General features: G+C 55.6%; 16 protein-coding genes across 16 annotated transcripts; 8 read left to right on the forward strand and 8 right to left on the reverse strand.

Annotated features, from left to right (window-relative positions):
• Nucleotides 1-14: 14 nt before the first annotated feature.
• MRET_1216 (mitochondrial export protein SOM1) lies at nucleotides 15-260 on the reverse strand (the record flags this gene model as incomplete). Its single annotated transcript, XM_027627843.1, has 2 exons — nucleotides 15-36; nucleotides 61-260. 2 exons carry the CDS (start codon nucleotides 258-260, stop codon nucleotides 15-17), a joined length of 222 nt encoding a protein of 73 aa, XP_027483267.1.
• Nucleotides 261-483: 223 nt separating this feature from the next.
• Nucleotides 484-1,785, forward strand: MRET_1217 (adenosylhomocysteinase; the record flags this gene model as incomplete). The annotated part of the gene is made up of 1 exon (XM_027627844.1): nucleotides 484-1,785. The coding sequence occupies one exon, from the start codon at nucleotides 484-486 to the stop codon at nucleotides 1,783-1,785; it is 1,302 nt and encodes a 433-aa protein (XP_027483266.1).
• A 269-nt stretch (nucleotides 1,786-2,054) lies between these two features.
• On the forward strand, nucleotides 2,055-3,881 carry MRET_1218 (Xaa-Pro aminopeptidase; the record flags this gene model as incomplete). Its single annotated transcript, XM_027627845.1, has 1 exon — nucleotides 2,055-3,881. The coding sequence occupies one exon, from the start codon at nucleotides 2,055-2,057 to the stop codon at nucleotides 3,879-3,881; it is 1,827 nt and encodes a 608-aa protein (XP_027483275.1).
• On the reverse strand, nucleotides 3,878-4,855 carry MRET_1219 (serine/threonine-protein kinase 24/25/MST4; the record flags this gene model as incomplete). Its single annotated transcript, XM_027627846.1, has 1 exon — nucleotides 3,878-4,855. The coding sequence occupies one exon, from the start codon at nucleotides 4,853-4,855 to the stop codon at nucleotides 3,878-3,880; it is 978 nt and encodes a 325-aa protein (XP_027483274.1).
• Nucleotides 4,856-4,883: 28 nt separating this feature from the next.
• Nucleotides 4,884-5,924, reverse strand: MRET_1220 (uncharacterized protein; the record flags this gene model as incomplete). The annotated part of the gene is made up of 1 exon (XM_027627847.1): nucleotides 4,884-5,924. One exon carries the CDS (start codon nucleotides 5,922-5,924, stop codon nucleotides 4,884-4,886), a length of 1,041 nt encoding a protein of 346 aa, XP_027484000.1.
• Nucleotides 5,925-6,080: 156 nt separating this feature from the next.
• Nucleotides 6,081-6,852, forward strand: MRET_1221 (uncharacterized protein; the record flags this gene model as incomplete). The annotated part of the gene is made up of 2 exons (XM_027627848.1): nucleotides 6,081-6,135; nucleotides 6,161-6,852. The coding sequence occupies 2 exons, from the start codon at nucleotides 6,081-6,083 to the stop codon at nucleotides 6,850-6,852; spliced, it is 747 nt and encodes a 248-aa protein (XP_027484001.1).
• Nucleotides 6,849-8,567, reverse strand: MRET_1222 (uncharacterized protein; the record flags this gene model as incomplete). Its single annotated transcript, XM_027627849.1, has 1 exon — nucleotides 6,849-8,567. The coding sequence occupies one exon, from the start codon at nucleotides 8,565-8,567 to the stop codon at nucleotides 6,849-6,851; it is 1,719 nt and encodes a 572-aa protein (XP_027483998.1).
• A 221-nt stretch (nucleotides 8,568-8,788) lies between these two features.
• Nucleotides 8,789-11,474, forward strand: MRET_1223 (N-acetyl-gamma-glutamyl-phosphate reductase/acetylglutamate kinase; the record flags this gene model as incomplete). Its single annotated transcript, XM_027627850.1, has 2 exons — nucleotides 8,789-10,766; nucleotides 10,804-11,474. 2 exons carry the CDS (start codon nucleotides 8,789-8,791, stop codon nucleotides 11,472-11,474), a joined length of 2,649 nt encoding a protein of 882 aa, XP_027483999.1.
• Nucleotides 11,475-11,587: 113 nt separating this feature from the next.
• MRET_1224 (ER-derived vesicles protein) lies at nucleotides 11,588-12,499 on the forward strand (the record flags this gene model as incomplete). The annotated part of the gene is made up of 1 exon (XM_027627851.1): nucleotides 11,588-12,499. One exon carries the CDS (start codon nucleotides 11,588-11,590, stop codon nucleotides 12,497-12,499), a length of 912 nt encoding a protein of 303 aa, XP_027484004.1.
• Nucleotides 12,500-12,612: 113 nt separating this feature from the next.
• Nucleotides 12,613-13,527, reverse strand: MRET_1225 (phosphatidylinositol transfer protein; the record flags this gene model as incomplete). The annotated part of the gene is made up of 1 exon (XM_027627852.1): nucleotides 12,613-13,527. One exon carries the CDS (start codon nucleotides 13,525-13,527, stop codon nucleotides 12,613-12,615), a length of 915 nt encoding a protein of 304 aa, XP_027484005.1.
• Nucleotides 13,528-13,672: 145 nt separating this feature from the next.
• Nucleotides 13,673-15,439, reverse strand: MRET_1226 (serine/threonine-protein phosphatase 2A regulatory subunit A; the record flags this gene model as incomplete). Its single annotated transcript, XM_027627853.1, has 1 exon — nucleotides 13,673-15,439. The coding sequence occupies one exon, from the start codon at nucleotides 15,437-15,439 to the stop codon at nucleotides 13,673-13,675; it is 1,767 nt and encodes a 588-aa protein (XP_027484002.1).
• A 197-nt stretch (nucleotides 15,440-15,636) lies between these two features.
• MRET_1227 (DNA polymerase zeta) lies at nucleotides 15,637-19,446 on the forward strand (the record flags this gene model as incomplete). The annotated part of the gene is made up of 1 exon (XM_027627854.1): nucleotides 15,637-19,446. The coding sequence occupies one exon, from the start codon at nucleotides 15,637-15,639 to the stop codon at nucleotides 19,444-19,446; it is 3,810 nt and encodes a 1,269-aa protein (XP_027484003.1).
• Nucleotides 19,447-22,209, reverse strand: MRET_1228 (phosphatidylethanolamine N-methyltransferase; the record flags this gene model as incomplete). Its single annotated transcript, XM_027627855.1, has 1 exon — nucleotides 19,447-22,209. The coding sequence occupies one exon, from the start codon at nucleotides 22,207-22,209 to the stop codon at nucleotides 19,447-19,449; it is 2,763 nt and encodes a 920-aa protein (XP_027484008.1).
• A 193-nt stretch (nucleotides 22,210-22,402) lies between these two features.
• On the reverse strand, nucleotides 22,403-23,192 carry MRET_1229 (2,3-bisphosphoglycerate-dependent phosphoglycerate mutase; the record flags this gene model as incomplete). Its single annotated transcript, XM_027627856.1, has 5 exons — nucleotides 22,403-22,865; nucleotides 22,904-22,914; nucleotides 22,979-23,065; nucleotides 23,094-23,145; nucleotides 23,185-23,192. The coding sequence occupies 5 exons, from the start codon at nucleotides 23,190-23,192 to the stop codon at nucleotides 22,403-22,405; spliced, it is 621 nt and encodes a 206-aa protein (XP_027484009.1).
• A 318-nt stretch (nucleotides 23,193-23,510) lies between these two features.
• Nucleotides 23,511-25,155, forward strand: MRET_1230 (zinc finger protein, GATA type; the record flags this gene model as incomplete). The annotated part of the gene is made up of 3 exons (XM_027627857.1): nucleotides 23,511-23,537; nucleotides 23,583-23,735; nucleotides 23,773-25,155. 3 exons carry the CDS (start codon nucleotides 23,511-23,513, stop codon nucleotides 25,153-25,155), a joined length of 1,563 nt encoding a protein of 520 aa, XP_027483539.1.
• Nucleotides 25,156-25,786: 631 nt separating this feature from the next.
• Nucleotides 25,787-27,919, forward strand: MRET_1231 (protein of unknown function (DUF2841); the record flags this gene model as incomplete). Its single annotated transcript, XM_027627858.1, has 1 exon — nucleotides 25,787-27,919. The coding sequence occupies one exon, from the start codon at nucleotides 25,787-25,789 to the stop codon at nucleotides 27,917-27,919; it is 2,133 nt and encodes a 710-aa protein (XP_027483939.1).
• Nucleotides 27,920-27,956: the final 37 nt, after the last annotated feature.

The raw sequence follows: 27,956 nt of genomic DNA on the forward strand, positions 1-27,956 counted from the left end.
GGGTATAGAGGGTATCATCCTTGCGGTAGCGCATCGCTGACGTTAGTGAGATATACGCACGCTACGCCCGGCGGTAGATAGGGGATGCCTTCTCGCGTATACTCGACGACATGCGTCACTTCGACGACCGGACGACGTTCGCCACACTTGCGGAATACACGCTCGACCGGGTGACACAGTATACGATGTTGCTGAAGCCGGCAGTGATACTGCATCAGCTCATACAGCTCACACGCTGGTTTGGGGGGCGAGTCGATCATGCCACACACACCTCTGGCCCAGCGCACGCCGTGGCCAGGGAGGAGCCACGTCACATCACGTGGCATATGCACGTCTGGCACGTGGTGCAGATCTTCTTGCACGCTGGCGCGCCCCACGGTCCCTGGCGCATGCCAGCAACGTCCCAGGCGGTCTACGTGGAGTTTCCGGTCATGGACGCAGGCGCGCTGGCAAAGGCCTTTCCCTCCCACCACAACCACTGCCATGTCGAACTACAAGGTCGCTGACATTTCGCTTGCTGCTTTTGGCCGTAAGGAGATCCAAATTGCTGAGGGTGAGATGCCCGGTCTCATGGCCCTGCGCCAGAACTACGGCCCCCAGCAGCCCCTGAAGGGTGCTCGCATTGCCGGCTGTCTGCACATGACGATCCAGACGGCTGTGCTCATTGAGACACTCGTGGCCCTCGGTGCGCAGGTGTCGTGGTCGTCGTGCAACATCTTCTCGACGCAAGACCACGCTGCTGCTGCCATTGCCGCTGCCGGTATCCCCGTGTTTGCCTGGAAGGGCGAGACGGATGAGGAGTACAACTGGTGCATTGAGCAGACGCTCAAGGCTTTCCCCGACGGTCAGCCCCTCAACATGATCCTTGACGACGGTGGTGACCTCACGTGGACGATCCACAACAAGTACCCTGAGCTGCTCGACAACATCCGTGGTCTGTCGGAGGAGACGACGACCGGTGTGCACCACCTGTACATGGCTGTCAAGAAGGGCGAGCTGAAGGTGCCTGCGATCAACGTGAACGATTCGGTCACCAAGTCCAAGTTCGACAACTACTACGGATGCCGTGAGTCGCTTGTCGATGGTATTAAGCGTGCCACGGACGTCATGCTGGGCGGCAAGGTCGCTGTGGTGGCCGGTTTCGGTGACGTCGGTAAGGGTTGTGCCGAGTCGCTGCGCTCATACGGCTGCCGTGTCATTGTCACGGAGATCGACCCGATCAACGCCCTGCAGGCTTCTATGGCCGGCTACCAGGTCGACACGATGGACGACGTGGCCGCGCAGGCCAACATCTTTGTGACGACCACGGGTAACCGTGACATCATCACTACGAAGCACTTTGAGATGATGCCTGAGGACGCCATCGTTTGCAACATCGGTCACTTTGACATTGAGATTGACGTGGCTGGCCTCAAGCAGATCGCCAAGGAGGTGGTGAACATCAAGCCCCAGGTCGACCGCTACACGCTCCCCAACGGCCGCCACGTAATCCTGCTGGCCGAGGGTCGTCTCGTGAACCTGGGCTGTGCTACGGGCCACCCTTCGTTCATCATGAGCGCCTCGTTCTGCAACCAGACGCTCGCCCAGATCACGCTGTGGAACGACAAGGAAAACAAGTTCCAGCGTGGCCAGGTGTACATGCTGCCCAAGACGCTCGACGAGGAGGTCGCCCGCGCTCACCTCACGAAGCTGAATGTGAAGCTCACCAAGCTCACCAAGGTGCAGTCGGAGTACCTCGACATCCCCGTCGACGGTCCCTACAAGGCCGACCACTACCGCTACTAAGGGTTTGAGCATCATGATGTCTTCATTTTACCCAGGCTCATCAACACCCTGTATGTATAGTACTCAACGCGCTTGATACGGTCCCTGACGGGTGTTGATGCACCCGTCCCATAGTCAACAACCTTTTCAACAAGGACACATTGGTTCGCGTCACATGACAGGAGGGCCTTGGGAAGCGACGCGCGGCCCCAGGGTTTCTGTGCATGCTTTGGGGCCTGGCACGCTCTTTTCTTCCTTGTGCTCGCTCCTTCACTACCACGCGTCGAGTCATGGGTGCTGTTAGTACAGGTGTTGTGCGCACGGCCTCACTTGTTGAGCAGTTGCGTGAGCGCATGCGCGTCCACCAGCTGCAAGCCTACATTGTGCCGTCTGAAGACGAGCACGCGAGCGAGTATCCATCCGATGCCGATCTACTGCGTGGCCACATTACCGGATTCAATGGCTCGGCAGGATGTGCTCTGGTCACGCTCAAAGAAGCACTCCTCTTTACGGACGGCCGCTACTTTCTGCAGGCGTCGCAACAACTCGAGCCGGGCGTGTGGTCCTTGATGCGCGCAGGTGAGCCTGGCGTGCCGACATGGGACGAATGGCTGGTCGAGAACATGGAGCCCCATTCGCGTGTGGGTGTGGACCCCAAGCTGATCAGCGCGGGAGAGGCTCAAGCGCTGCGTAGCGCGCTTGACGAAGCGTCGTCGTCGTCGCTCGTGCCGCTCGCAGAGAACCTTGTCGCGCAGGTGTGGACCGATCGTCCATCGCGGCCGCACGAGCCAGTATTTGCCCTTCCAGACTCGATCACAGGTCGTGCCTTCACGAGCAAAATACAAGCTTTGCGTGATGAAGTGCAGAAGAAGCGCGCTAGTGGCTTTGTTGCTACGATGCTCGATGAGGTGGCGTGGCTTTTTAATCTGCGTGGCAGCGACGTACCATTCAACCCCGTGTTTTTCGCATTTGCGATCGTGACACTCGACACGTGTACGCTCTACATCCATGAATCGCAGCTCACGCACGAGGTGCGCGCGCACCTTGGTTCGCATGTCGCGATCCGCCCGTACGAGGCTTTTTATGACGATTTGCGTGCGCTCAATGAGCGTGTGCTGATTGGAAAGCGTGCATCTTGGGCCGTGTACGATGCCTTGGGTGGCAAGGCACGCATCACGCGCTCGATCCTCGTGGACCACAAGAGTATAAAGAATGACAGAGAGCTGGACGGATTCCGCGAAGCGCATATTCGCGACGGTGCGGCGCTCGTGTCATTTTTCGCATGGCTGGAGGAGGCGCTCACGAGCGGGCAGACGGTGACTGAGACGCAGGCTGCCGACCAACTCGAGGCGTTCCGTGCGCAGCAGCCGGATTTCCGGGGCTTGAGCTTCCCTACCATTTCGTCGACGGGTCCGAACGGCGCTATCATCCACTATGCGCCGCCGGAAAAGGGCAGTCCCCCTGTGGATGCCAACGACCTGTACGTGTGTGACTCGGGCGCCCACTTTGCCTTTGGCACGACGGACGTGACGCGCACGTTCCACTTTGGCTCGCCGACGGCCGAGCAGCGCCGCTGCTTTACGCGCGTGCTGCAGGGCCACATAGCCATCGACCAGCTCATCTTCCCCGTGAACGTCACCGGATACGTCATTGATGCGCTGGCGCGCGCTCCAGGCTGGCGCGATCACCTCGAGTACCGCCACGGCACGGGCCACGGCGTGGGCCACTATCTCAATGTGCATGAGCCGCCCATGGGTATCGGCACGCGCGCGGTCTTTAATGAGACCGGTCTGCAGGCCGGCATGGTGCTGAGTAACGAGCCAGGCTACTACCTGGATGGCCACTGGGGTATCCGCATTGAGAACCTGGTGATTGTGCGACCACATACGCTGCCCGACGGTGTGAGTGAGCCGCCGACGAGCAAAGGCTTCTTGCGATTCGAGCACATTACGCTGTGTCCGATCCAGACGCGTTTGATCGATACAGACCTGCTCAGCCCGAGCGAAATTGCCTGGGTCAATGCGTACCACGATGAAGTGCTCGCCAAGCTGCGACCGCGTCTAGAGAAGGATGTGCGTGCTCTGCGCTGGCTTGAAAAAGAGTGTGCGCACATTTAGCGACGTAGAGAGGCGAATTCCCATAGGGGTGGTGGATCTGGGGTCGGAGCTACAGCATACTGCGACGAAGCACTGTGCTTCAGAGGCTTGTACTGCTGCGCCAGCGGCGTGAGAATCGAGACAGCCGAGCCGGCGTGCCGGATAAACTTGTGCTTCAGCAGGGCCGCGGCGGTAGGCCGCTTCGCCGGATCGCGCGTGAGACACTGCGCGACAAAGTCGCGGAACGCGGACGTGTAGGTCGGCGAAAGCTGGGGCGGAGGGTTGCGTGGGATGAGATGCAGTACCTTCATAGGGTGTAGGTCGGCATACGGCGGCTCGCCCTCCGCGAGCTCAATCGCCATGATACCAGTGCTCCATATGTCTGCCTTGGTGTTGTAGCTGCTCTGCTTAATGACTTCAGGGCTCATCCAGTACGGCGTGCCGACAAACGCTCTCTCACACTTGGCATGCGCCTGCTGCAGGCGCCCAGCGACGCCAAAGTCGGCGACACGGATGCCGGTCCCATGCTGGTCCATGTATAGAAGCACATTAGCCGCCTTGATATCACGGTGCACCATATCTTCGGCGTGTAGATATACCAAGGCGCGCAGGACGTCCCGCAGGATCACGGCAATATGCGCTTCATGGAGGCGTCCCTGCCGCGCGTGATCCGCACAGCTGCCGCCCACACACAGCTCCATCACGATCCAAAGTTGCATCCCGACGACAAAGCTGTCGTACATGCGCGTCACAAACGGGCACCGTACCTGGCTCAGAATATGGATCTCCTTTTGCACCGCATTCAGCTCCTCGGTGGACATGTCCAGCTCCACAATTTTGATGGCGACGGCAGCGCCTGTTGAGCGGTCCATGCCGCGGTACACATGGCCATACGCGCCCGCGCCGAGCAAGTCAAGGCACACGTACCGCGCATCGGACGTCAGCGTATCTGGCTGCGTGGCTGCCGACATGGTCGCGGTCGTGGAGCAAGACATGCACGTGATGAGACTATGTACGATTCGGCTAGCGTGATGGCTGCGCCCACAACGGTCGCACGCCGCGCCGACCAGGCGTGTCCGGGGGCCATGCGCGCTGGCGGGGAGGAGATATCGGCAGTGTATCAGCGTGTCGATGCGGATGCATACGTGGTCGGGGACTGGGGCTCATAATCAAATAGTCGCCATAGCTCATCGACTGCGATCCCATCGACTTGGGCGTCACGGGCAGAGCAGCCACTCCGGCCGGCGGAGTAGTGATGCCGCTCGTGCGGTCGTGCGAGACGGGCACATTGAGCTCGGCCGTGCTGTGCGACACGGAGCGCCGGTGCGTGCGCATCGCCGGCGGTAACTGCGTCGCATCCTGGTCGTCGCGACTCTGCGTTCGCACATGGCTCCGTGGCTTGTGCACGGCCGGCGTGCTGGCGAGACGCAGCATAGCATCGGCTGCGGGATGAAGCGAGGCCACCTGCGGCACGGCGTCCTGGCCACGTACAGGCACATAGTGCTCGTGGCGCTGCTCAGGCATCGATGCGATCCGTGCGTGGCCAGCACGCGCGGCAGGCAGGCGGCGGCGCGAGTGTGGCGCAAGGCCGGGTCCTTGCGCGAGCGATGATCGGGGCGGGAACTGAAACGGCGCGGACGGCGAAGGAGCGAGACGACGTCGCTTGTGCAACTCACTCCCATGCTGAGGCGACGATGCGGCGAGAGTCAGTCGCTCACTTGCCGTGCTAGCATGCAGCCGCGGCGGTGGGAGCGGCTGTGGTGGCGACACGAGTCGCATGACGGGCTCGCTGTGCTTCTGCTCGTGCAGCGGCTCGAGCTGATAGTGCCGGCCAAATAGGCTCTCGTACAAAGACATGGCAGGCACAGTGGAAGACGCCGAAGATGACGATGCCGAAGACGTAGGGGACGACAGCGCCGGCATCTCAAACGCCTTGGGCGGCGGCGTGGGCTTGCTGCTGGCCAGACCGGCCTCATGAGAGGCAAAGCGCAGGTGACGCCATAAGCGCTCAGCACGTTCCACCAAGGGATCGACTCGACAGCTCGGAATGGGCGCCGTCGCCATGCGTAGAGTGCGTAGCCAACCCGATGGGAGTCGGGCCCAGTGTCCCTCGTGTCGCGTAGCGTGTCGGCCGGAGGCGCGCCCCTTTTTTGGGCAGCCGCGTGGCACCGGCGGCGCATGTGCACGTCCCTATTGGTGAGCTTGTCTCCTTGTCTCGACATGCAGCCAGCAGCACCGCAGCGGCCAGAGCCTACCAAGTTTACGCCGCAGGAACGTACGTACGGCAGCGCTCACGATAGTTGAGGCACTGCGCAACATTAGCAGCAATGTGATGACGTGCCGCTTGGTCGGTTTTGTCGGTGGCACGGCCGGCATGTACTATGCCCTGCGCCGCATGAAAAACCCGCCACGCTTCGCGGGTCTCTGTTTCTATACGTTGCTGGGCGGCTTGGGTGGATCGATGCTCATGGTGCCGTTTGGCATCGCATGGAGTCGCTCGTCGCTTCGCTCGATTGAAGACCCGCGTCACCTCATGAACGCCATGCAGTACACGATGGACCAGCGGCGACGAGGCATCAAGACCAATCCCCTGTCTGACGCGCCCACCGCCGAGCCCGTCGATAGAAGCAATGACTGGGCCGATGCCGCACCACGATCCAGCGAGGCACCGCCAGCTGCATCGGCCAACTGGTCGTCCTCGTCTTGGGGCGACGCTCCGCCCTCGTCGTCGGCACCCAAGTCGCGCTGGGACGAGCTCCGTCAGAACCGTACCAGCGAGCCGAGCCAATGGGAGCATCTACGACAGCAGCATGCCAGGAACGCTCTGCCTGCCGAGGCGCGTGGTAAGGCATCGCCACCGCCACCATCCGACGAGCCCGTCTCGGACTATGACCGTGCCATGAAAGAGTACCGCGCCGCTTTTGAGCGCGAGCGCCAAGGCATTGACGTGACAACAGGGTTTGTCGAGCAGAACAACACGCTACGTACTTAGATGGTCATAAAAACATTGTTGTGGGGGGAGATGGGGCGCATAGGCCGTCGATCCGATAGCGACGCTTGGCTCAGCACGCGCGGTGCGGCTGTATGCCTCACAAGGTCCGGTCGACTCCGTGTCGAGCGCCGGAGCTTACGCGTAGGCGGAGCCAAAAGTGTGTCCGTCGTCGGTGGCCGGGGCATCGCGTCGTGACAGAGGTTCACAGTGTCATCAAGAGGGGGTCGTGAAGGTGGTATCTCGTGAGAAGCTGCCAAGTCAGGCAGCCGTCCAGCGCCCGTAAGGCGCGAGCGCGAACGAGCACGTTGGAGCGTCGGGCTTTCCATCAAGCTCGCATGGTTACTCTCGTCCGATACAAGCAGGCCATCGAGCTTGGGCGTCGCAGGCAGCTCTGTCGAGTCGTCCTGCTTTATGCGGTTCTGGAAGTGCTGATGCAGCTCATGAACGCGCTGGGAGCCCGTGAGTGCGGGAGACGCCTCGATGCGGATGGCAGGCACATCAGGTAGGCGCTTAGGCGTCTTGCTCAGCTGCGGTAACGAGGTGGCATGAGAAAGGCGAGGAGCTGGCACACATCGTGGCTGTGGCGAAGAACGTGGCTTGCTTGGGTGGCGCGAGGAAGGCACGTCAGATCCTTTCTCCTGGCCCTTGAAGAAGCCGTGGAGACCTTCCAGCGTGGCACGCTTGGCCAGAGCAAATCCTGGGCGCGAGAAGGGCATATAGCGCGACAGAGTGTTGGGTGTATCGACAGGATCAAACTCAGCACCACTCAGCTCAAGGTGTTTGGGTGTGCTGATACCCCGAGGTGTCGAGACAGTCAGTCGAGGCGGCGGCGGCGGAATCGGTTCCGTCATAGTCGCTTCCCATTGCACGCGGATAGGGCACAGTTGCAGGTGCCATCGTGGCTCGATAGGCACTTTGGAACGTGTGTGGCCGCACGTACATTCCGGCGGTGCATCAAGGCGCTGCGTGCGCCGCGACTTGAGTGTCTTGTGCAGCAAGTCTTCACTTTTGGAGCGACGCAGTCCACGAGGCAGCACCGTCGAATCTGTTTCGTACACATGCACAACTGCATCTTCGCGAGAGAGCACTGGTGCGGCAGGTGATGATGCAAAGCCAGGGGCCGATTCACCCGGCGGCCCACCCGCCACACCAGGCCGGGACTTGTACTGCGGCGGAATGGGCGGGACAGGGGGTGGCACCGACGGCATTTCTTGTCCCGCTGAGTGAAGGTATGCCACACTCGCATCCCAAATGGTGCTTTGGCGTCGCCGAGGCCGCTTCTTCAAGGTATGATCACTCCGTGACGTACGCAGACGGGGCGGCGGTGGACCTTGCGCGGAGGCCGTCACCTGATGCATCCATGGCTCGATATCGTCTGGCTTCTTGGGCAGGTAGGATCCATGCATAGGCCTTGCCTTGTGCCGTGTTGGCTCATCTGAAACGAGGCCCATGTCGTCTGCATCATCAATGCTGATGGCCTTGGGTATCTTGGGCGTGATAATGCGAGTGTCTTTGTACCCTTCGCGCTCTAACAAGTCTTGTAGACTGTCGAATCCCGCAGAGCGAGGAATGCCTGGTGCCTGGCGCTGCGTAGATGGACGACGCGAAATACCAAGGCTCATGTTTTCTTTGGCGCCCGCATCGCCATACATGTAGGCGTAGGACACGGAATGACCGACTTTCCCTCGCTCAGGAGGTATCGTGGTGGCAGCCATGCCACGAAACGTCTGATAGCAGTACGACGGATCGACGCCGTGACACAGACGCTTGTGCCCAATAGCTCCTTGACACAACGAGTGTTTGCGCAGCCCAACAACACATGTCGAGTTGGATGGGGCGTCGACCACACGTGTTGGGTCACGTGTCGTGAACGAGTCAGCAGAAAAGCTGACTACCACGCCAGTCCGCCTGCATTTGCTTGCTATCAATCCACAAAATGCGTGCCTGGACGGTGTCTGGGAGGTGTGCGCTGAGACGCTTGGGATCGCGTAGGATTCCATCAGCTGGCGTGGCATGCCGTAGTTTGTATGCATCGCGCGCTATGCACACGCAGAGCCCTGCTTTGCGCGAACTGTCGGGGGACCGCGAAACCATTGTGCGTCTGCTCTACTCGATCGCCTCGAAAAATGAGGTCGAAAGGTATCTTCGCATCTTTAGCACGGCTAACAAGTTCGCTGTGATCAAGGTGGGCGGTGCCATTCTCACGAATGAGCTGGATGACCTTGCTTTGAGTCTGACGTTCTTGCACCGTGTGGGTCTATATCCTATCGTGCTGCATGGCGCTGGCCCGCAACTGAACGAAATTCTGGAGCGTGAAGGGGTGGTGCCAGACTACTCGGACGGTATCCGTATCACCGATGCTGCCACACTGCGTGTCGCCCGCCGTGTGTTTTTGGAAGAGAACCAGAAGCTCGTCGAGAAGCTGGAGTCTTTGGGCAGCCGCGCGCGCCCAATTCCACTGGGTGTCTTTTCGGCATCGTATCTCGACCAGGAGCGCTACGGCCTTGTCGGAAAGATTGAGCGTGTCGACAAGGAGCCCATTGAAAGTGCGATTCGTGCCGGGTGCCTGCCGATTCTGACGAGTTTAGCCCTCTCAGAAGATGGCCAGATTCTCAACGTCAACGCGGATGTAGCGGCTAGTGAGCTCGCGAAGGTGCTGGAACCGCTCAAGATTGTGTATTTGAATGAGAAAGGGGGCCTATTCCACGGCCGCACAGGCGAGCTCATCGAGTCCATCAACCTCGACGAGGAATACGATGCGCTGATGAAGGAGGAGTGGGTCAAGTACGGCACGAAGCTCAAGCTGCGTGAAATGAAGGAGCTGCTGGATCACCTGCCGCGCTCGTCATCGGTCGCGATCATTTCAGTGGACCAGCTCCAAAAGGAGCTGTTCACAGACAGTGGTGCTGGTACGCTGATTCGCCGTGGCTACAAGCTCTTCCGTGCGTCGTCCATTGAAGATGCAGGCTCGGAGCGTCTCCGCTCGATGCTGCGTGAGTATGATCAGGACGTGCGTGAAAATCGTAAGAGTGTCTCACAGATCTTCTCAGAGCTCTCACGCTCTCCGTACACTGTATACGGCGACGAGGGCATGAATTGCATTGCATTCGTGTCACACCCGCCGAACGAGGTCCCTGTGCTCTTGCGCCTTGTGATCACGCGCGACGCAGTGATGAACAACATCCTCGACAACGTCTGGGCCATGATCCGCAAAGACTACCGCCGTCTTGTATGGACAGCGCGGGCCGATGACGAGAATCGTGCATGGCACTTTGAGCATGCAGACGGCAGCTTTACGCGCAATCGCCGCAGTCTTTTCTACTATGGCATCCAGGATGTCGGCGAAGTTGAGCAGACAATGCGCGAGCTCGAGCGACTAGGTCGTATTGAGCGCGCGTACCTGCCCCTCAACATGCGCCGCACGACAGATGCGCAGCAAAAGCGTGGATTCACGTCGTGGGCACGTGTCTCTTCTGTGCGTCCGCAGCTTGCGTCGCGTGCGTATGAAGCGCTGCAGCAGCGTACGTACGCGACCGCAGCCCCCAAGCGTGTCGCACTGGTCGGTGCGCGTGGATTCACGGGCCGCTCGTTGGTGCAGCTGATCAATGAGCACCCGCATCTCGAGCTGTCGCATGTGAGTTCGCGAGAACTCGCTGGCCTGCCATTGCAGGACTATACAAAGGGCGAGGTATTTTACGCGAATATGGGACCGGAAGACCTCAAAAAGCTCGAGAGTGGAAGGGCTGATGTCCCGCCGCCGGATGCGTATGTGATGGCTCTCCCGAACGGCGTGTGCCGTCCGTTTGTCGATGCAGTGCGCGAAGGTGGCGAGGGCAAACCACAGGGCCACGGTGTCATTGTAGATCTAAGTGCGGACCATCGCTTTGACGAGGCGTGGACGTACGGCCTTCCTGGTGCGTCCTGTTGATGACTGGGTAACTAACGTACTAGAACTCTATTCGCGTGAGGCGATCCGCAATGCCAAGCTGATCGCAAACCCAGGATGCTACGCGACTAACATGCAAATGCTGTTAGCCCCGCTTCTTCCGCACACGGATCTGTCGCGGCTGCCCACCGTCGTGGGTATTTCTGGCTACAGCGGAGCAGGCACCAAGTCAGGTGGTCGGCCAGCTCCGGGCGAGCGCCCCGTAACGCTGCCAAAGCTGGATCCCGCATCACTTAATGGCGCGGTTCGTCCCTATTCGCTCACGGACCACATCCATGAGCGCGAGGCGCGGTATCACTTGTCGACCCTCGTGTCGCAGGGCAGCCAAGTTCAAGTCGCCTTCACGCCGATGGTTGCACCATGGTTCCAGGGAATCATCTCGACTGCTATTGTGCCGCTAGCTACTAAGCTTTCTGCCCGTGATGTCAAGCAGCTTTATGAAGACAAGTACGGTCACGAAAAACTGGTCGAGATCCTGCCTCGGGTGCCAGAGATCTCTGATATTGCTCTTAAGCACGGCTTCAAGGTCGGTGGCGTACAGGTGCACTCCAGTGGCGACCACGTCGTTGTTGTAGGTGTGATTGACAACCTACTGAAAGGCGCCGCGACGCAGTGCTTGCAAAACATCAACCTAGCACTCGGCTTCGACGAACACGCCGGCATTCCATGGCCGTAGAGCTACTGTACGTATTATGTAAGCAATATGACACTGGGAGGGCCAAGTCAGCAGACTGCCCAGGCCCCGTGTGTGAAGCGCCTGCGTGGAATTCTCTGCCAGGACGGATCACCATGTCATACGGACATTCCGCGTTCGTGCCGCCGTCGCACATGAATCAAAACATGTATGGCATGCCACCATCGTCTTCATACAACACCTCGTGGCTAGATAAGCTAAAGAGTCTGTCTTCCAGCGCAGAAGACTTGATGGACTCTCTGTCACAGCCTATCCGCCCATATATTCCAGCGATCGGCCGTTTCTTGATTGTGGTAACATTCTTGGAAGATGTATTGCGCATCTTGACGCAGTGGTCTGATCAGGTAAGCTTCCTGCACAAGTACCGCAACATGCCGCTCTTTATTGTGTATGTTTTCCTAATCATCAATGTGGTGTTCATGACCGTGGCCTCTTGCCTCGTCATTATTCGCCGCATGCCAGAGCTCTCTATCGGTGCCCTGCTATGTGTCATCGTGCTCCAGGGAATTGGTTATGGCTTGATCACGGAACCCAACTTCTTCCTCCGTAATCTGTCCGTCGTCGGCGGCCTACTCATGGTATTTACTGAGAGCCTCGCATCCCGGCGCCGCAACCTATTTGCCGGCCTGCCTAGTATTAGCGAGACGGACAAAAAGATTTACTATCAGCTCGCGGGCCGTGTATTGCTCATCTTTTTGTTCATCGGTTTTGTCCTTCGGGGCGAGTGGTCTCTCTTCCGCGTGCTAGTATCTCTCCTTGGCTTCTGCGCCTGTGTGATGGTCGCGATCGGCTTCAAGGCCCGTTGGAGTGCCATGTTCCTTGTCCTCTTGCTCAGTGTGCTTAATATAGCCGTGAACAACTTCTGGACGGTCCACTCAGCCTTGCCTCAGCGCGACTTTTTGCGCTACGACTTTTTCCAAACCCTCTCCATTGTGGGTGGCCTGCTCCTTCTCATCAACCTTGGTCCGGGTGGGCTTTCGATGGACGAACGCAAGAAGGTTACATGAGGGCAGGTTGCGTGAAGAATGAGCGTTCATGACACTAATAAACGTCTATGTAGGACAATGTGGTCCATAAGGAAAATGTGTGTGTGCATACAACTTTTTGGACGGCGCCGTCATCATTGTGCCTCCATGTTCTTGCGCGTGCCATCCGGAGCCACGTTGCATCGTTCCACGAGTGCAGACCAGTATTTGGGGAAATCGAACTGGTAATTGTAAGTGCCGCCAGGGAATTGCGCATCGAGCTGGTCAGGGTCGATGAATTCTGTCAGATTGTCGGGATTGAAGCGGATCTTGTCCTTGGTGACAGGATCCAGAAAAGGAGAAAGAGCCGTAAAGAAGGCCGAAATAAAGCGGGGCGTGTGGCACACCAAGGCACGCCCCAGGCGCTCGACATAATGCGTCTGGAGGATATTTGCGACGTGACGCGCCGTTCCGAGCGATGGCATGGACGAAAAGTGTGCACCATAGAAGTCAACGATAATCGTAAGCGTCTCTTGGCCTGGTGCCATCAAATCGATGGCGCGCTCCAGTGTCCAGACCATGTAACGGATCTGGCGCGGCGATGGCTTGGTATTTTCACGGCCAGGGCGCAGGTAGAGGATCGGGCGTGACTCTTTGTCGAATCCTGTCAGCACATGCTTTCCCGTCTCCGCTTCCGGCGCAACTTCATCCGGCGGGATAATATCTGGTTTGTAGTCACGGCGCCACTCTAGTGTCTCGATAGCACGCTTTTTGCTGTGCTTGACATCACCATGCGTAGATCGCAGGTAACGGTGCCAGAGACTGGGCTCGCTGAACCACCGCTGCTCAAACTTTTCATAGTCAGGTGGGCATGGGTGGGCTGCTCGGTATTCGGCCACGTACTGCTCGATCTCCCTGGCCTTCTCATCATCACCGGGATTCTTTGGCTTTGGTGGCGCCAATCGGCAGTGGGCAGGCGGTGTCAGAATGACTTCTGACGTCGCAGTAGCAGGATCAATCTCCTTTTCATGCTCCTTCACGGAGTTTTTGCGGCCAAAGAGATGCAGCATGACGGTGCGAGAGGAACGCTACGAACCGGCTCAAAAACCGCCCATCGACTCGCCGCGGAGGTTTCGGCACTTTATGCTTACATATCGAAAAATGGAACCTTTTTATGTGATCATGAGCGCCGTGGGCAGCGACTCACGTGGCTAGCTACATGTCCTGGGCCGCGACGAGCGCTTTCTGCGCGTAGTAACGCACGTCAGCATCGGGGTCGTCACTGAGGGCCTGCAGAGCGGGCACGATCTGTTCCTGCACAGTCTGTATTCCCACAGACGATGACTTGAGCTCTTGAATCAGCACCTCAAAAGCCTTGGCCACATTGAAGCGGATGTTGGGAATGGGGTCCTGTACCATATTCAACAAGGATGGAAGGATACAGTTGATGATCGTATCTGGGTCAAGTGACTGTGTCATGGTAGTCACGGCAAAGATCGTGGTCATTCGGTACAAGTAATTTGGGTGTGAGCTCATTTGCAGGACTTTGGGGATGATGGACTGACGCGCCCATTCCACGCCGAATACCTCTGTCAGCTTTTTCAGGTTAACGGTAGCAGCCTCACGAATGCTAAACACAGTATCGCCTAGCCAGCTCAAACAAAGGCCACTCAGCTGTTCATCAAAGAACTCGACACCTAGCTGATGTGCCAGTAATGGAATGTTTTCGATGATCGCCTGACGCACACGCCACTGCTTGTCTTCAGCCAACGTCATGATCGCAGGAAGAAGCGACTGCGAAAGCAAGTCGATGCCAATGACTTCATTTACCTGCTCGAGACGCGAAATGATATTTAGTCGAACCTCTGGGAACTCATCCTTTAGCAGCTGCAGGAACAATGGCAGCAGGTGCTCGGTCGTCGCATCTTTCCCAAGGAGTGGCGCAAGCGCACTGACCTGGGCAGCCAAAGCACCGCGCACATGCTGCGATGGATCGTCGGCCAACTCTTTTGCGACAGGGAGCAGACGCTCAATGATGGTGTTTTGGTCCAAGAGTTTCGCCAGACCCGGCAACTGGGTCGCAGCAGCCGTTCGAACCTCGGCCTCCGCATCACGCATCAAGTTTATGTAGGCTGGCACCAGGTCTTCTTTAACCACATCTTCTCCCACAGCCGTAGCCAGCTGGACGAAATTGTCGGCTGCCATGTAACGTACACGCCAGCTCTTGTCCTGGAAAGCACCGCAGATCGAGCTCAGAAGCAACTGCTGTGTCTCTGCTGGACTAAGAACTTCAGCCATAGCCACGAGATTTTGCACGGTCAAGAGACGCACCGAGTCTTGATCATCGGCAGAGAGGCGTCGGTACAGGGGCAACATTTCGTTGATAATCACTTCGGGGCTCATGCGCTTAACAAGAGCGCTCATATCGCGAGCAGCAGCACGGCGCACCATGGGAGTCTCGTCCGTGCAAAGCGAAACAAACATGCTGTGCACGTCTGCCCGCATTGACAGGGGGATCTTTTCATATACGGAGGCAAATAAGAGCGCGGCGCTTGTACGCGACGTGAACCATTCTCCCGAAGAGAGGCGATGCAGCAGAGGCAAATAAAAGGTTTGAATCTGCTGATCACTCATGATACCGGCCAATTGGTTGATCGAGTCACACGCCTTTTCTCGCACCACCGTCTCTTCGACCACGGCCAAGTTCTCGAGTGGGCCCAGCAAAAGATGCGCGAACTGCGGGCCGCCAATGTACTCTACCAATCCTGTACCCAGTTCTTCTGCCAGTGCAAGAAGCACCTCGTCTTCGTCGTCCAGCGACTCGTGCAAGAACGGAATGAGCTCGTCGCGAGAACGTTCAGGACCAAGCGCAAGTGCAATCGTTGAGATGCGATGGATCGAATTAAGACGGAGCGTCACATCATCTGACTTGAGCTCATCAATCAAGATCGCAATTGGATACAACTGTTCGTCGGCTTCCATGTTGGACGAGCCAACGTTCAAGTACGATCAATCGTCGCCACGCGCCGCTGACCGTGACGGACCGAAAGCGTTCCCTCCCTCTCTTGATGGAAACGTCACGTGAGTACCAGGGTCGGACACGCTCCTGCACGCGCGTCCTCCACTTGCATTGCTGCGCGGACGCCAGCGGTGGCAAGTTGGGGGTGGCTGCTTATGGCATGCCCACAGGTGAGCCGCTAGCCTTGTACCTGTTACATGTAGAGCACACGCTACAACAACCCTGTGATCTTGATACGTTTCAGAGTCCGTTTGGGACAAACGGTCGCCTTGAGCGTGTTCCCGTCCTGCATGCCTTCGGTGCCATGCGCGACGGTACGCGGTGCTGTGTCCACATCCACAATGTGTTTCCCTATTGCTATGTGGAATACCGTGGAGCGCTGGACGAGCATGCCGTACAGGCATACACAAAGCGGCTGGCTCGCGCACTGAATGCAGCTTTTGCTACATCGCTGCCTCCATCCCTCGTACAACCGCAGCATCAATACATTGCCGCCATCCATCTGTGCAAGGCCAAGCTCTTTTATGGGTACCATGACCGATGGTCGTACTTTCTCAAAATATCATACACGAATCCGGCGCTTCGCATGCGACTCTCTACTTTTCTCGAGCAAGGGCGCGCCATGCATACATTCCAGCCGTACGAGGCACATGTTCAATACCATTTGCAATGGATGCTCGATTACAAAGTATTTGGCTGTGACTGGGTCTTTTTCGAGCATGCTATCTCCCTGCCTCGCTCTACGTCTTGTCGTGTCGAAGTGCATGCCCAAGCGCATGACATTTTGAATCGGCGAGTAAACCACGCTTCCGATTCCCAGGCATCCCAATCGAGCTTCCAAGACGATCCTGTGGTTCCCAGCTTACGTGCATTATGGAAGCAGTACCGAGAACGCCGCGCGCAATATGACATGGGCCCACCACCTTCTCTTACAGGCGAACGTTCCGTCGATGCATCGGATAGGGCGTGGGATGCTACGTCTCGTATGCTGTGCCAATGGGAAGATCGTGTTCGTCAAGCTCCTGCTGGACCTGCTTCGCCACCGCCACTTGATGCTCATGTGCCTGCTGCATATGACACCGTCGAACTGTTTCACGAGACGCGACCTAGTACGGCGCATGTCGAGACCTGCTCTTCGTCTACGTTGACTCCCTCAAGTCTAGTAGTGCCATCGACTCCGTCGATGAATTCGAGTGCTCCCATCTCCACGCCGCGGCCGCGCATCAAGTCGCGTCGCGCTACGTCCTCTCTCTTCTTGTTTCATGCACCGCCTTTGTCATGCGCAGAACTGGACCAAACATGGTCTCAGTACAACTTACTGCCCATCGAGTATCAGACATGTCATTATACAAGTACCGCTGATGTGCCGCGGCATCATGGCTTCTCTACAGCTCTCGATGGACTCGAGGCGTTTCGCGGCCGCTCGCCTCGCCTTTCACGCGCTGTGGGTCGTATCCCACGGTGGCAATGGGCCCATGCACCTCCATCGCATGCCCAAGTAAGCGCGTGGCTTGCACCGGAAAGAGGCACACAGCCAATGATTCTGGCCACGCCTAACTCGCAGGAATCAGGGCCTTCGGAGAAAAAGTACCTCTCGACCTTGTGCATTGAAGTCCTTGTCCACACGCAGGGAGACCATGTACCCAATCCACAGCACGATCCCATCTCATGCATAGCTTACTCGTGGATGGAAGAAGCGGATAACAGTGCCACGGGCTACGTGTATTCCTCAGGTGTGCTCCTCGTGAGTGAAGAACACGTCAAGCTGGCTCTCCCCATCTTGACCGTGCCCTCGGAACGCGCCCTACTTGATACGCTTATTTCGCTTGTTCGATCCTGGGATCCAGATATCCTTGCAGGTTATGATCTATCACGCTCGTCTTGGGGTCTACTCGCGAACCGTGCACAGGCCGCGCATGGAATCGACATGGCGCAGGAGCTCGGGCGCATGTACGGCGCGAAGGACTATTGTGGCCGTAGTGTCCTCAACGTCTGGCGCTTGATGAGCACGCACATTGCATTGTCGCAATACACGCTAGAGCATGTGGTGCTTCACGTCCTCCATGAGCGTTCGCCAGTGTACAGCTGGGCCACGACCGCCACCTGGATGCAATCACGCCAAGCGACAGACAGGGAGCGAGCGCTATCGTATGCGCTGCGACGCGTGAAGTACTGTGCACTTCTTCTCGCCAAGACTGAAGTATTGCTACGCACTGCCGAATTTGCGCGCATGTACGGCGTCGACTTTTTCTCGGTTCTCTCTCGTGGATCACAATTCCGCGTCGAGTCCGTCGTTCTTCGCATCACCAAGCCGCGGAGCTTTATGCTGCCATCACCATCCCGAGCGCAGGTAGGCCGCCAGAATGCGCCCGAGTGCATCCCGCTCGTCATGGAGCCGCTGGCTAACATGTACCACAGCCCTGTGATTGTACTCGATTTCCAGTCTCTGTACCCCTCGATTATGATGGCTTACAACATATGCTATTCCACGTGTCTTGGTCGGATCGCCCCATTCAAGGGCACGTACAAGCTTGGATTCACTGATTATACACCTGACGAACACACGCTGCGCGCGCTGCGTGATGACGTCTACCTCCTTCCCAATGGCCTTGCTTTTGTCAAGCCACATATCCGTGAGGGCGTGCTGCCACGCATGCTTCGAGAGGTGCTCAGTGCCCGGGTCATGACCAAGCACACACTTCGTGTGATGCACATGCATCGCGGTATGCAAAAAAGACTTCAAGCTCAGCAGCTGGCCCTTAAGCTGCTAGCCAATGTAACGTATGGCTACTGCGGTGCTACGTTCTCAGGTCGTATGCCCTGCGTCGAGATCGCCGACTCGATTGTACAGGCAGGGCGCGAGACGCTTGAGCATGCCATGTCCCTCGTGGAGCGGACGCCTGAATGGGGTGCGGAGCTGGTGTATGGCGACACAGACAGCCTGTTTGTCCATGTGCCTGGCCGAAGTAAAAATGATGCCTTCCGTATCGGCCGTGAAATTGCTGAGCGTGTCTCAGCGCTGCATCCTGCCCCTGTGCTTCTCCGTCTGGAAAAAGTGTACCAACCCAGTCTGCTCGTTTCAAAGAAGCGGTATGCTGGGTACCGCTTCGACTCACCTCAACAGGCACGAGCCGTTCTTGATGTTAAAGGCCTCGAAATGATCCGGCGCGATGGTCATGCCGTGCAGCGGCGCTTACAAGAGGCTTGCATACGTCTCTTGTTCGAAACTCGTGACCTGTCGGCCGTCAAGCGCTACTGCCAGCGGCAGTGGACGAAACTGTATGCAGGCCAGATATCGCCGCATCTTTTGATCATATCTCGTCAGGTGAGACTTGTGTATGCATCACAGGCATCTCTGCCGCCGGGTGCTGTCGTCGCCATGCGACAACATAGGCTCTTTGGACTGGCGCCTCACGACGGTGAGCGTGTCCCCTATCTCATTGTGCACGGTGCTCCCGCGTCCAAGCTGCAAGACTTGGCAATTGCCCCTTCGGAGCTGAGCACATACCCGCTCCATATGGAGTACTATGTACAGCGCACGATTCTGCCGGTACTCGATCGCATTCTTGGTCTCGTTGGGGTAAATGTATACGCATGGCATGATGCTATGCCACGCACGAGCAATACGCGTGCATCGTGGTCCTTGGCACCCTCCTGCCACGTATGTGGATACAATGGACCCGACGACATTTGTGTCGATTGCTTGCGCAATCCGGAAACGTCCATGTACCGCGCAACCTGTGCCCTTTACGCCGCTGAGGCCCGGCAATTGGGCCTTTACTCTATGTGCACTACATGCGCTCACACAAAAGAGCAACCACCGTGCAAAGCCTATGACTGCGCCTTGCTTTACGCTCGTGCCGAACAAGAACGGCGCATTCGTGTCTTGTCCACGTTGCCTGCGCGACTCGAAAAAGCATGGCTTGCCGAACCGGACGAGCTACCCCAGTCCGACGCATGGACGTGGTAGTTAGCGTGCAAGAAGCGCGCGAGCCGTGAGAATGTCTTTGGTGAGGATCGTGGTGTTGGCACAGGCAACAATGACATCCTTGCTAAAATCAACGTGGAACGCTTGTTTGATACCCTCAGCGATGTTCTTTGCCTGATCTTGTGTCCACAACGTCAGATCGTCCTTGTCAGCCGACTCGTAGGCATCTATCGCTGGCGACGAGTCGACGAGCGCAAAGCGCACAATCTTGGCGAGGATCATGTATGTCTCGTCGAAAGACATAGGATCCGCAGGCGTGTCGACATAGATGGTGAAGCGCTCGCTCCTGGCGAGCACGTCGTGTGTGTTGTCGTGATGGTATCGCATCTCGTACGTGCCCGGTGTCCAGGGGAGGCGCGAGCCTTGAAACACACTTACACCATGTACCTGGCGCTTATCCATGTCCACATTCGAAACGCCTTTCGTGCCGAGGCTGCCTTGCTCCGTGCCGAGGTGCACGGGGCCATCCCACTCTGCCTCAGCAATGCCTAGCCATTTGCCGCGCGACCTCGTTCGGGTGACAAGCATGTGGCCATGGCGCTCATCGGTGTGAAGTGCCTCCACTGGGTAAATGCCGATCCAGTCGCGCCGGGAGTGGTTGTGTGCGGCCGCCCACTGCGTCACAATCGGTTCACCGATATGGAAGCGCTGCTCCTTGGTGTGCTTCGATGCGATGGGCGATACATGGTACTTGGCCTGGTCAATATCACGCACGGAATCGCCAGTGCGCATAGTAAGAATATGCTCGGTCTTCTGTTGAAGTAGAGTGCGTGCCTGGTCCACAATATGCTCCATATGCGGCCGGCTTTTGTCGAAAAATTGGCCCATGAGTCCCTGTGCCTTTTTGAGCGCATTCTCCAGCTCATGCACGCTAGGCTGGGCAACACTGAGCCATTGTGAGCGGCCGAGCTGCTTGAGCTGCTTCGTGACACCCGAGTCTTTGCGTACATCAGCGCCGTACACACGGCGCATATGCGGACCTTCGACACAGCTCAAGAACCACCAATGCGACATATGGGAGATGGCTGCGACGACAATGGCACTCAGACTGCCGCTTAGCAGCGCCATACCAAAGATGGCCGCACTGCCCATGGAGCGCTCGGGGTTGTTGAGAAAGCGGTAAATACCCGTATAAGATAGGCGCTTGGGGTATGCATCAATGTAAAAGTCGCCGTACAGCCATCCAAAGGGACCCAGCACTCGGTACGAAGACCGAGCGCTCCAGATGTGTAGAAGAATCAACAGCACACCCAGGACGTAGCGCAGCTTGTACAGCTCATCTGTCCATGTCATGTAGCTGCACAGGCTCATCAGTGCGAATGAGGTGTATGTCATAATCAGGCTTGTGTTGTAAATGGCTTTCCAGTTCGTGAAAGCCTCTTTTACTGCAGCATCGCCATCCTCAAAGTGGTAATGTTTCAGAAAATGGTGCACCACCCATCGCTGCTCAGACTGCCATCGAAGGGCCAGTCCCAAACCGAACGAGTGGAAGAGACGCCAGGCTAATGCGTGTGCGACAGAAATGACAAGAAGCGTCGTATGGCTACAGTGGACAAGCACCACAGGTGCAACAGCGTACGCCACACAAAGTACCAGCAAGAAGTCGCTCGACCGGAACAGATCCATGTGCGAGAAAATCACATTATCCCCGTGGAACAAGCGATGATGCAGGTCATGCGCATTCGTTCGTGGTGCGTCAGGGGGTGTCGCTTTGGTGCTGTGCTCCTGCTCGGAGACACGTGCAGCAATGGGCACACGTTCACCGTACACACGGTCCATGTGAGGATTCTCAAACGCCACGAGAAATAAAAGCTGCAATGCGTGAGCGGCCAGCGATACAAAAAACACCATGTAGCTTCCTGTGAGGAGTGAAAGACCATAGTAGCCAATGTATCCAATGCTGTACATGGGATCAGGCGCGACTTCATACACGCCATCGAACTTGAGATTTTGGAGACACAGGAAAAAACAGTCGCCCCAGTACCACGCGTAGTCTTTGACGACACGGTGCGCATCTAGCTTTACCCATGCATTGAATGCAAGGAGCAAAAGACCGATACACCACCGTACAACAAACAACAACATGCCGTAGTTTCCAAGGCCTTGTACATGAGACAGGCTGAAGAGCGCGTACGCTGTCACATCATTCAGGAGTATCACGTCGACCAAGGAGCGAAAAAGAATCCACACATTGAACTCATTCGGCATACATGTCATGTCGTATGCTGCACCCAACTTCGTCTTGTAAAAGGAATGAATCCAAGCATGCATGCGCGGTGCTTTCTTTGCATCTAGCCATCCGCGCCTCTCGACAAACCTGACGATCCAACGCGTTTGGCTCTGTTTGGTGAGTATGTATCCAAGCCCTCCATTATACGTTATGCGCCATATCGCAAAGTACACGAGGAAAAAAGTTTGTGCTTGCTCGCGAGTCAAAATGCAATATAGAAAAACCTGACAAAGCAAGAGGCCCAGCAATACGAGATCTAGCAGCGTCTTGGGATGTTGAGGGTGGAAAACAGACTTCACCATGTCACGCGTTTCCACAACACGAAAAAGCTGTCCATCGGGCGTCCGACCAAGCACTAATTCTGTCGTGCGAGGCGCCTCGTCTCTCTTTTCATCCTTATCTGTTCCTCCGGGTGTGGCATTTGTGGGATCATTCGCCTTCACATTCGCTGCTGGACGCCGACGAATACCATCAGTCGCGTGCAGCTCGTCAAAGGAGCTACTATGCGTCGTCATGGTGCGAGAAGCACCGTGATGCGCCTCTCTTCTGGCACCTATTGCGTGCTCAGCACTCATCCTCCAGTCGATGCGAGCACCCCACACTCATGCCACGTGGCTTAACTAAGACTATCTCGGGCGGGCGTAGCAACTCAGCCGGCTACTCGGTGTCAGCACCTACTCTGTGTTTCTATGCCAGCACCAGCTGCAATTACTGGAGGATCTGCTTGTCGAGCACCTTGCCTTCTTCATCGATCTTGTAGACAATAGGCACACCGGTACCGAGCTCGGTCTTAACAATCTCCTCACCAGACATGTGCTCCAGGTCCATAATCAGAGAGCGGAGCGAGTTGCCATGGGCCGTCACGAGGATCGACTTGCCAGCCTTCACAAGCGGCAGGATGTGCTCGCGGTAGTATGGAAGCACACGGTCGGCCGTGAGCTTGAGCGACTCACCGCCTGGTGGAGGCACGTCGAACGAGCGGCGCCAGATGTGCACCTGATCCTCACCCCACTTCTTACGGGCGTCATCCTTGTTAAGACCCGTGAGCTCACCGTAGTCACGCTCGTTCAAGGCCTGATCCTTGGTGATAGAAATGCCCTCCTGACCAATGGCTTTGAGCTGAATCTGGAGCGTCTTCTGAGCACGCTGCAAGTCTGACGTAAAAGCTTGGCTGACCTGTTAGCGGGTGTTTACTCTTGTCCAACATACTCAAACTTGGTCTGTACAAAGGTCCGGCATGCATAGCCGATTGTGTGAGTACCATTGGAATAGTATCATACGTACGTAGCCAGCTTTCTTGAGCTCCTCAGCACCCTTCAGGGCCTCCGCTTCACCGAGCTCCGTGAGAGCGGGATCCTTCCAACCAGTGAACTGTCGCGTAAATGTAAAGCCCACATACAAGGTTCAGCTTGTTCCATTCTGATTGACCGTGACGCGTGAGAATAAGAGTTCTAAGCAGTGTTAGTTACCCTATCCAACAGTATACGTACCCGACCATTCTATAAAAACGCACAGATGCGAACCCGAACTGCTGTACCGACTCGGCAGCCGCCATGTAAGCGGAGTCACACGTGGCCATTTCCAACCTCGGGTGAATGCGGAGAAAGCAAGTGATGTCTGTTTAGGCCACGTGGAAGCGCAAGGTACTATCTGATAACTAGTTCGCGAAATTTTTTTAGACGACCTGCCCATTGAACACTCATTGAAGAGCTCGTTGAGCGAACTGAAGGCAGTGTTTCAATACAATACCCTTGAGTAACTGAATGAATTGAATAATCTGCAGCTTCTTGGGTGTCCGCGGTCCTTATTCGAAAGTATGGCGCCCAAGCTGAAAATTGCGGTGGTATGTGAGAGCTAAATATTACATCTGGTGCTGACAACGCGTCAGGGTGACGATACGTCCTTCACGAAAGAGCAAAATCCGTTTACTATCATGAAAAATGTACAGCTGCTTTCGCGCCTTCATGGGATACTTGAAATGTCTGAGCGTTTAGAGAATGCATCTTGGCGTCTCTGGCACACGCAATATGAAAAACAAAGGGTATGTTTTTACTTTTTTCTCCCTATTAACACAAAAGAAGAGTCAAAGCACATCAAAAAGATGGATAGAATTCCAGAAACTCCCATCTTTGTCTTTTCCCTCACCTTCTGACCCTCTTTCATCCTCGACGATACCCATTACTCATGGTTCCATGGATGTTCCCCAGTTGGCTCTTTCTGCGTTTGCGGAAAAATGCAATTCGCAAAAATTAGATATGCCCACAATGTGTGAATCAACTAATCTTTTACAACAAAGGGTGCATGAATACCCTCATGTTTCACAATCGATACCTGATTCTGTGCCAATAAAACAACATTTGTCTTCTGCGGACTTGCTTCAGCTGAACCCTTTCGAAAGTACCACACAGGTATGTGGCATGCAGGGATGCAACGTATACGCAGGTCAAGACTTGCTTATGCAGGCATTGGCCAGTGCGTCATCTGAACTTTCAGGTGAAGCACCGATAGGCACCCTCATGAACAAGGACCCGCTGACGGAAAACGAACCGACCCATACCACCTTTGTGTCCAAACCATCTGACGAAAGAAATGCATGGAAAGAGAAAAATGCAAAATTGAATCCTGAAGCATCTACAGAGAAACCTAACGTCGATGTTGAACCAGAAGAGCTACCCATCTGCAGTAATTGTGGTACAAATAATACGCCTTTGTGGCGCAGGAATCATAATACTCTCTTGCTCTGTAATGCGTGCGGCCTTTATTTAAAAATTCACAAAACGCACCGACCGTTAATGCTAAAAAAGCGCCATCAGTCAGGCAACAGCTCACGGACACACTCACGGGAGGGTTGTTATGGCCCGGCAAGCACAGGTTGCACGAACTGTGGTACAAAAGTCACACCACTATGGCGCAAAGGGCTAGGAGGTGCTTTGTTGTGCAATGCATGTGGACTGTACTTAAAATTGCACCATGTAAACCGACCGGTCCGATACCGTGCGGATTTTATTCGCAAACGTTCACGCTTCGATCACAAAGAAAAACAGAGTCAACCAGATTCTCCCGTGGCACATATCGAATCCCTTGGGTCATTAAATGACCATGTGAATCATTCCTATGGTCAAACCTGGCCTAGTTCTTCACCATCTTTGCAGGGACTGGACTCGAATGACTATTCCATTGTTGCGCCTTGCCCCGACCGTTGTGATTCTGTCTCTGAAGCCAAGCTTGTGCTTAACATGTCCGAAGAATTGTTGTCCTCGCCTGTATCTATCGAATGCTGTGCATCAGAAAATTGCACCGGTCCTGTGTTATTAAACGACCCTTCACTCTTCGAGTATTCTAATCAAGATGCTCGCATGGTGGACCTCGACTTGCTCGCTATGGACAACGACGCGCTGATGTCTCCGGCGCTACCTGACTCGGATAAGCATTCGTTGTGGCCTGTATACCCTCCCTTGTAGCAAGCTTCCAACGCCCCTGCATGCTGTCTCATGCTACGTCGCACCACGCTCGAGCACTGGCCTGCTCTTCGGCCCACAATGCATGCCTCTTCTCCATAGCCAACATTAATAAAAATGTGTGTGTTGGTGGCTGCAGAATCTCGGAATCAGGCCACATGCAAATCTGTGACTTGACCGCGGTCTGTCGGACTGCTTGTCCATACCAAGGTGGAGGTTTTGCATGCAGGATAGGCCCAATTGTGTTGAATACCCAATCCTCAAGGTACTACCTCCACCCTGGCGCGCGTCGTGTTGATGCTCGATCACGTGAAAGCAAATTAACAGCTGCGTAATACGCCTCTGGGCATGCCTCTGCAGAGGTTCGCCCAAAAAGGCGCCCGATCGCGTGCCAGCCAGTGCTAAAACAAACAGTTTGCGCCTGGTTGCTCTTATCTGGAGGAACATTGGGCGTGCCTACCAGCAAGTCAAACGTCCGGCGGACCCCAGTCCCAGCAAGTGAGCAGAGGCAAAGTTAGCCTGTTCGTCTGAGTCCCTGACGCTTATCACGTCAACCGGACGAGATTTTCTCATTGAAAGTCGCACCACGCTCAGTGTTTGATCGTACTACTGAGTGCATTGCCGATCATAAGGCATGCCTCGTATCCCTGTCCGGGTTGAGCCATATAGCTCGCCATCCAAACAGCACCGGCACTACAAAAGCAAGCGAGATCAGGTTCTCCGCTCGCTTGGGAAGGCCGCTTATATCAATGGCAGTCAATTCGCACTCTTGCTTGTGTCTGCTCGAGGTGACGTTGAAACATACGCTAGCGATGCGCTTCAGGGTCATCTAGACACATGGTTCGTGAAAAGTGGCATTGCCGACGAGGCCCGACAACTTGCACAAAAGAGTCACGATGAAAATCATCCTCACTCGCCCACTTTTGACGCTGATGAAGAACTTACTGAAAACGTAGAAGATGTCTGTGCATCAGCATCGGCATCTTCGGTCCCCAAGGCCACAGATGATCCCTTCCTTGACTCATGGAACTCTTTGCCCGTGGGAACACCCAAATTAGAGCGAAATGCTGACGAATGGGACAACGTACTGAAACAAGAGATCGTTTCTGATGACAACCACAGCCTCATGGAATCCAAAGCTGACACGTACAGTCCTCAGCCAATCGCTCTCCCCCAAACATCCACGCCAATTCATCCTAGCTCTAATACCCCGTTACCTTCCAGTCGCACTCCCATGCATACCGCGCAACCAGGTTATACGCTTGAGCTCAAGGATGAGAATGCACGTACTGAATTTATTGAGTTACGATTCAGTCAGCTTCAGCAGGTTATGTGCAAAATGATTGCGAAAGAGTGGGTCAAAGTCATTGAACCCAAAAAGCAAACGCGCTTCCCTTACAACAAGGGAGATGCTGGAAAGCCAACTTGGTGGCCTGCTGATGTTCGACACAAGGAGCCTGATCATCTAATGAAGCCAGAACGGCACGCCTTGCTCCTTGCCATCCTTCGTTCACCACAAACACGCATTGCACGTCTCCAGTTAGCGACAGCCGAGGTGATTGCCCTGATAAAGGCCGGCAAGGTTACCTATCTGATGGACGTGTACCGTGTAGCCCGTGAAGAGGAAAGGCTTCGTGATGAGGGTCTAGATCCTAATTCTCCTATTACCGTAAGTGTATCGTCGCTTGAAGGTTGGGATGCAGCTAATGGATGCGCTTCAAGAACAGCAGTTGGATCATCAATCAAAATGATTGAAAACACCCGAAGTAAAGAATGGAAGGTTGAACGACGTGCATCATCCCGTTTTGACGAAGATGAAACATCTGAAATGCGCAGCACAATGTCATGGACACCCGCGACCCAAAGATCATACCCTTCTAATGTCAGTTCAATCATGCAAAATTTCGCTCAGCTTCCGAATCACATGTCCCCACACGGCATGGATCATCGGACAGCGGTAGAAATGCCTTCTAAGTTAGGCTTGACAACAAACGTACCTCAGGATCCTGCGATATTTTCTCCATCCATGTCTACTGACACGCAACCTCAGAGAGCTTCGTTTCATGGATTAGGCGTAACTGTGCCTCATGTACAGAGCCCACTGAATGCAGTGCGGTCAACACCTGCCGCATCGAGTGAAAACGTTGATATACCTCGGTCCGCATCTGTTTCTTATCCTGTCACATCCGTGCCCATGCGACCTGCTCACTCATCGCCTGCAAACTTTAATCAGCCAGAAAATTGGATGGATATGCGATACGCACAAAGGGCTGTGCCTCATATGCATTTCGAACATTCGACTCATCATGGAATGGACATGAAAACACTGCCAACGCATCAGCAACCACGACCGCCTTGGGAATTTCAAATACCTGGAACGCCTTATCATCAGCCTCCGCAAGCTTCATTGTGGGCTCCTATGCCCGAGACGCCTATTCATCGATCTCATCCTGTTATGCCTATGCACATGGGTATGAATACTTCGCCAACCCACGACGTTATGGTCTCCAATTCATTTGACTCTAGTTTCTCGTCATCGCATTTAGGCCCGGTCACGCCTGCACAGGCCCCTTTTGTTTTCATGAATGGTCCAGCAGCGTCTTATCCGACCACTAAATCGCCGCCTGTGAATCACGCCATGACATTTCAGGATTTCGGTCTATCTCAAGTGCCGTCACCATCTCAAGATATTCATTCTGTACAAGCAAAGCAGCATGGTCAATATGCATCTTTCACGTCCGCACCTATGGACTGGTCGACGCGCTAGTGTCTCGCCGTTTAACCATGAGATGCTCCTGGCTGCA

The sequence above is a fragment of the Malassezia restricta genome, chromosome II (assembly GCF_003290485.1).
Source record: "Malassezia restricta chromosome II, complete sequence".
In the NCBI taxonomy this organism is placed as follows: domain Eukaryota; kingdom Fungi; phylum Basidiomycota; class Malasseziomycetes; order Malasseziales; family Malasseziaceae; genus Malassezia; species Malassezia restricta.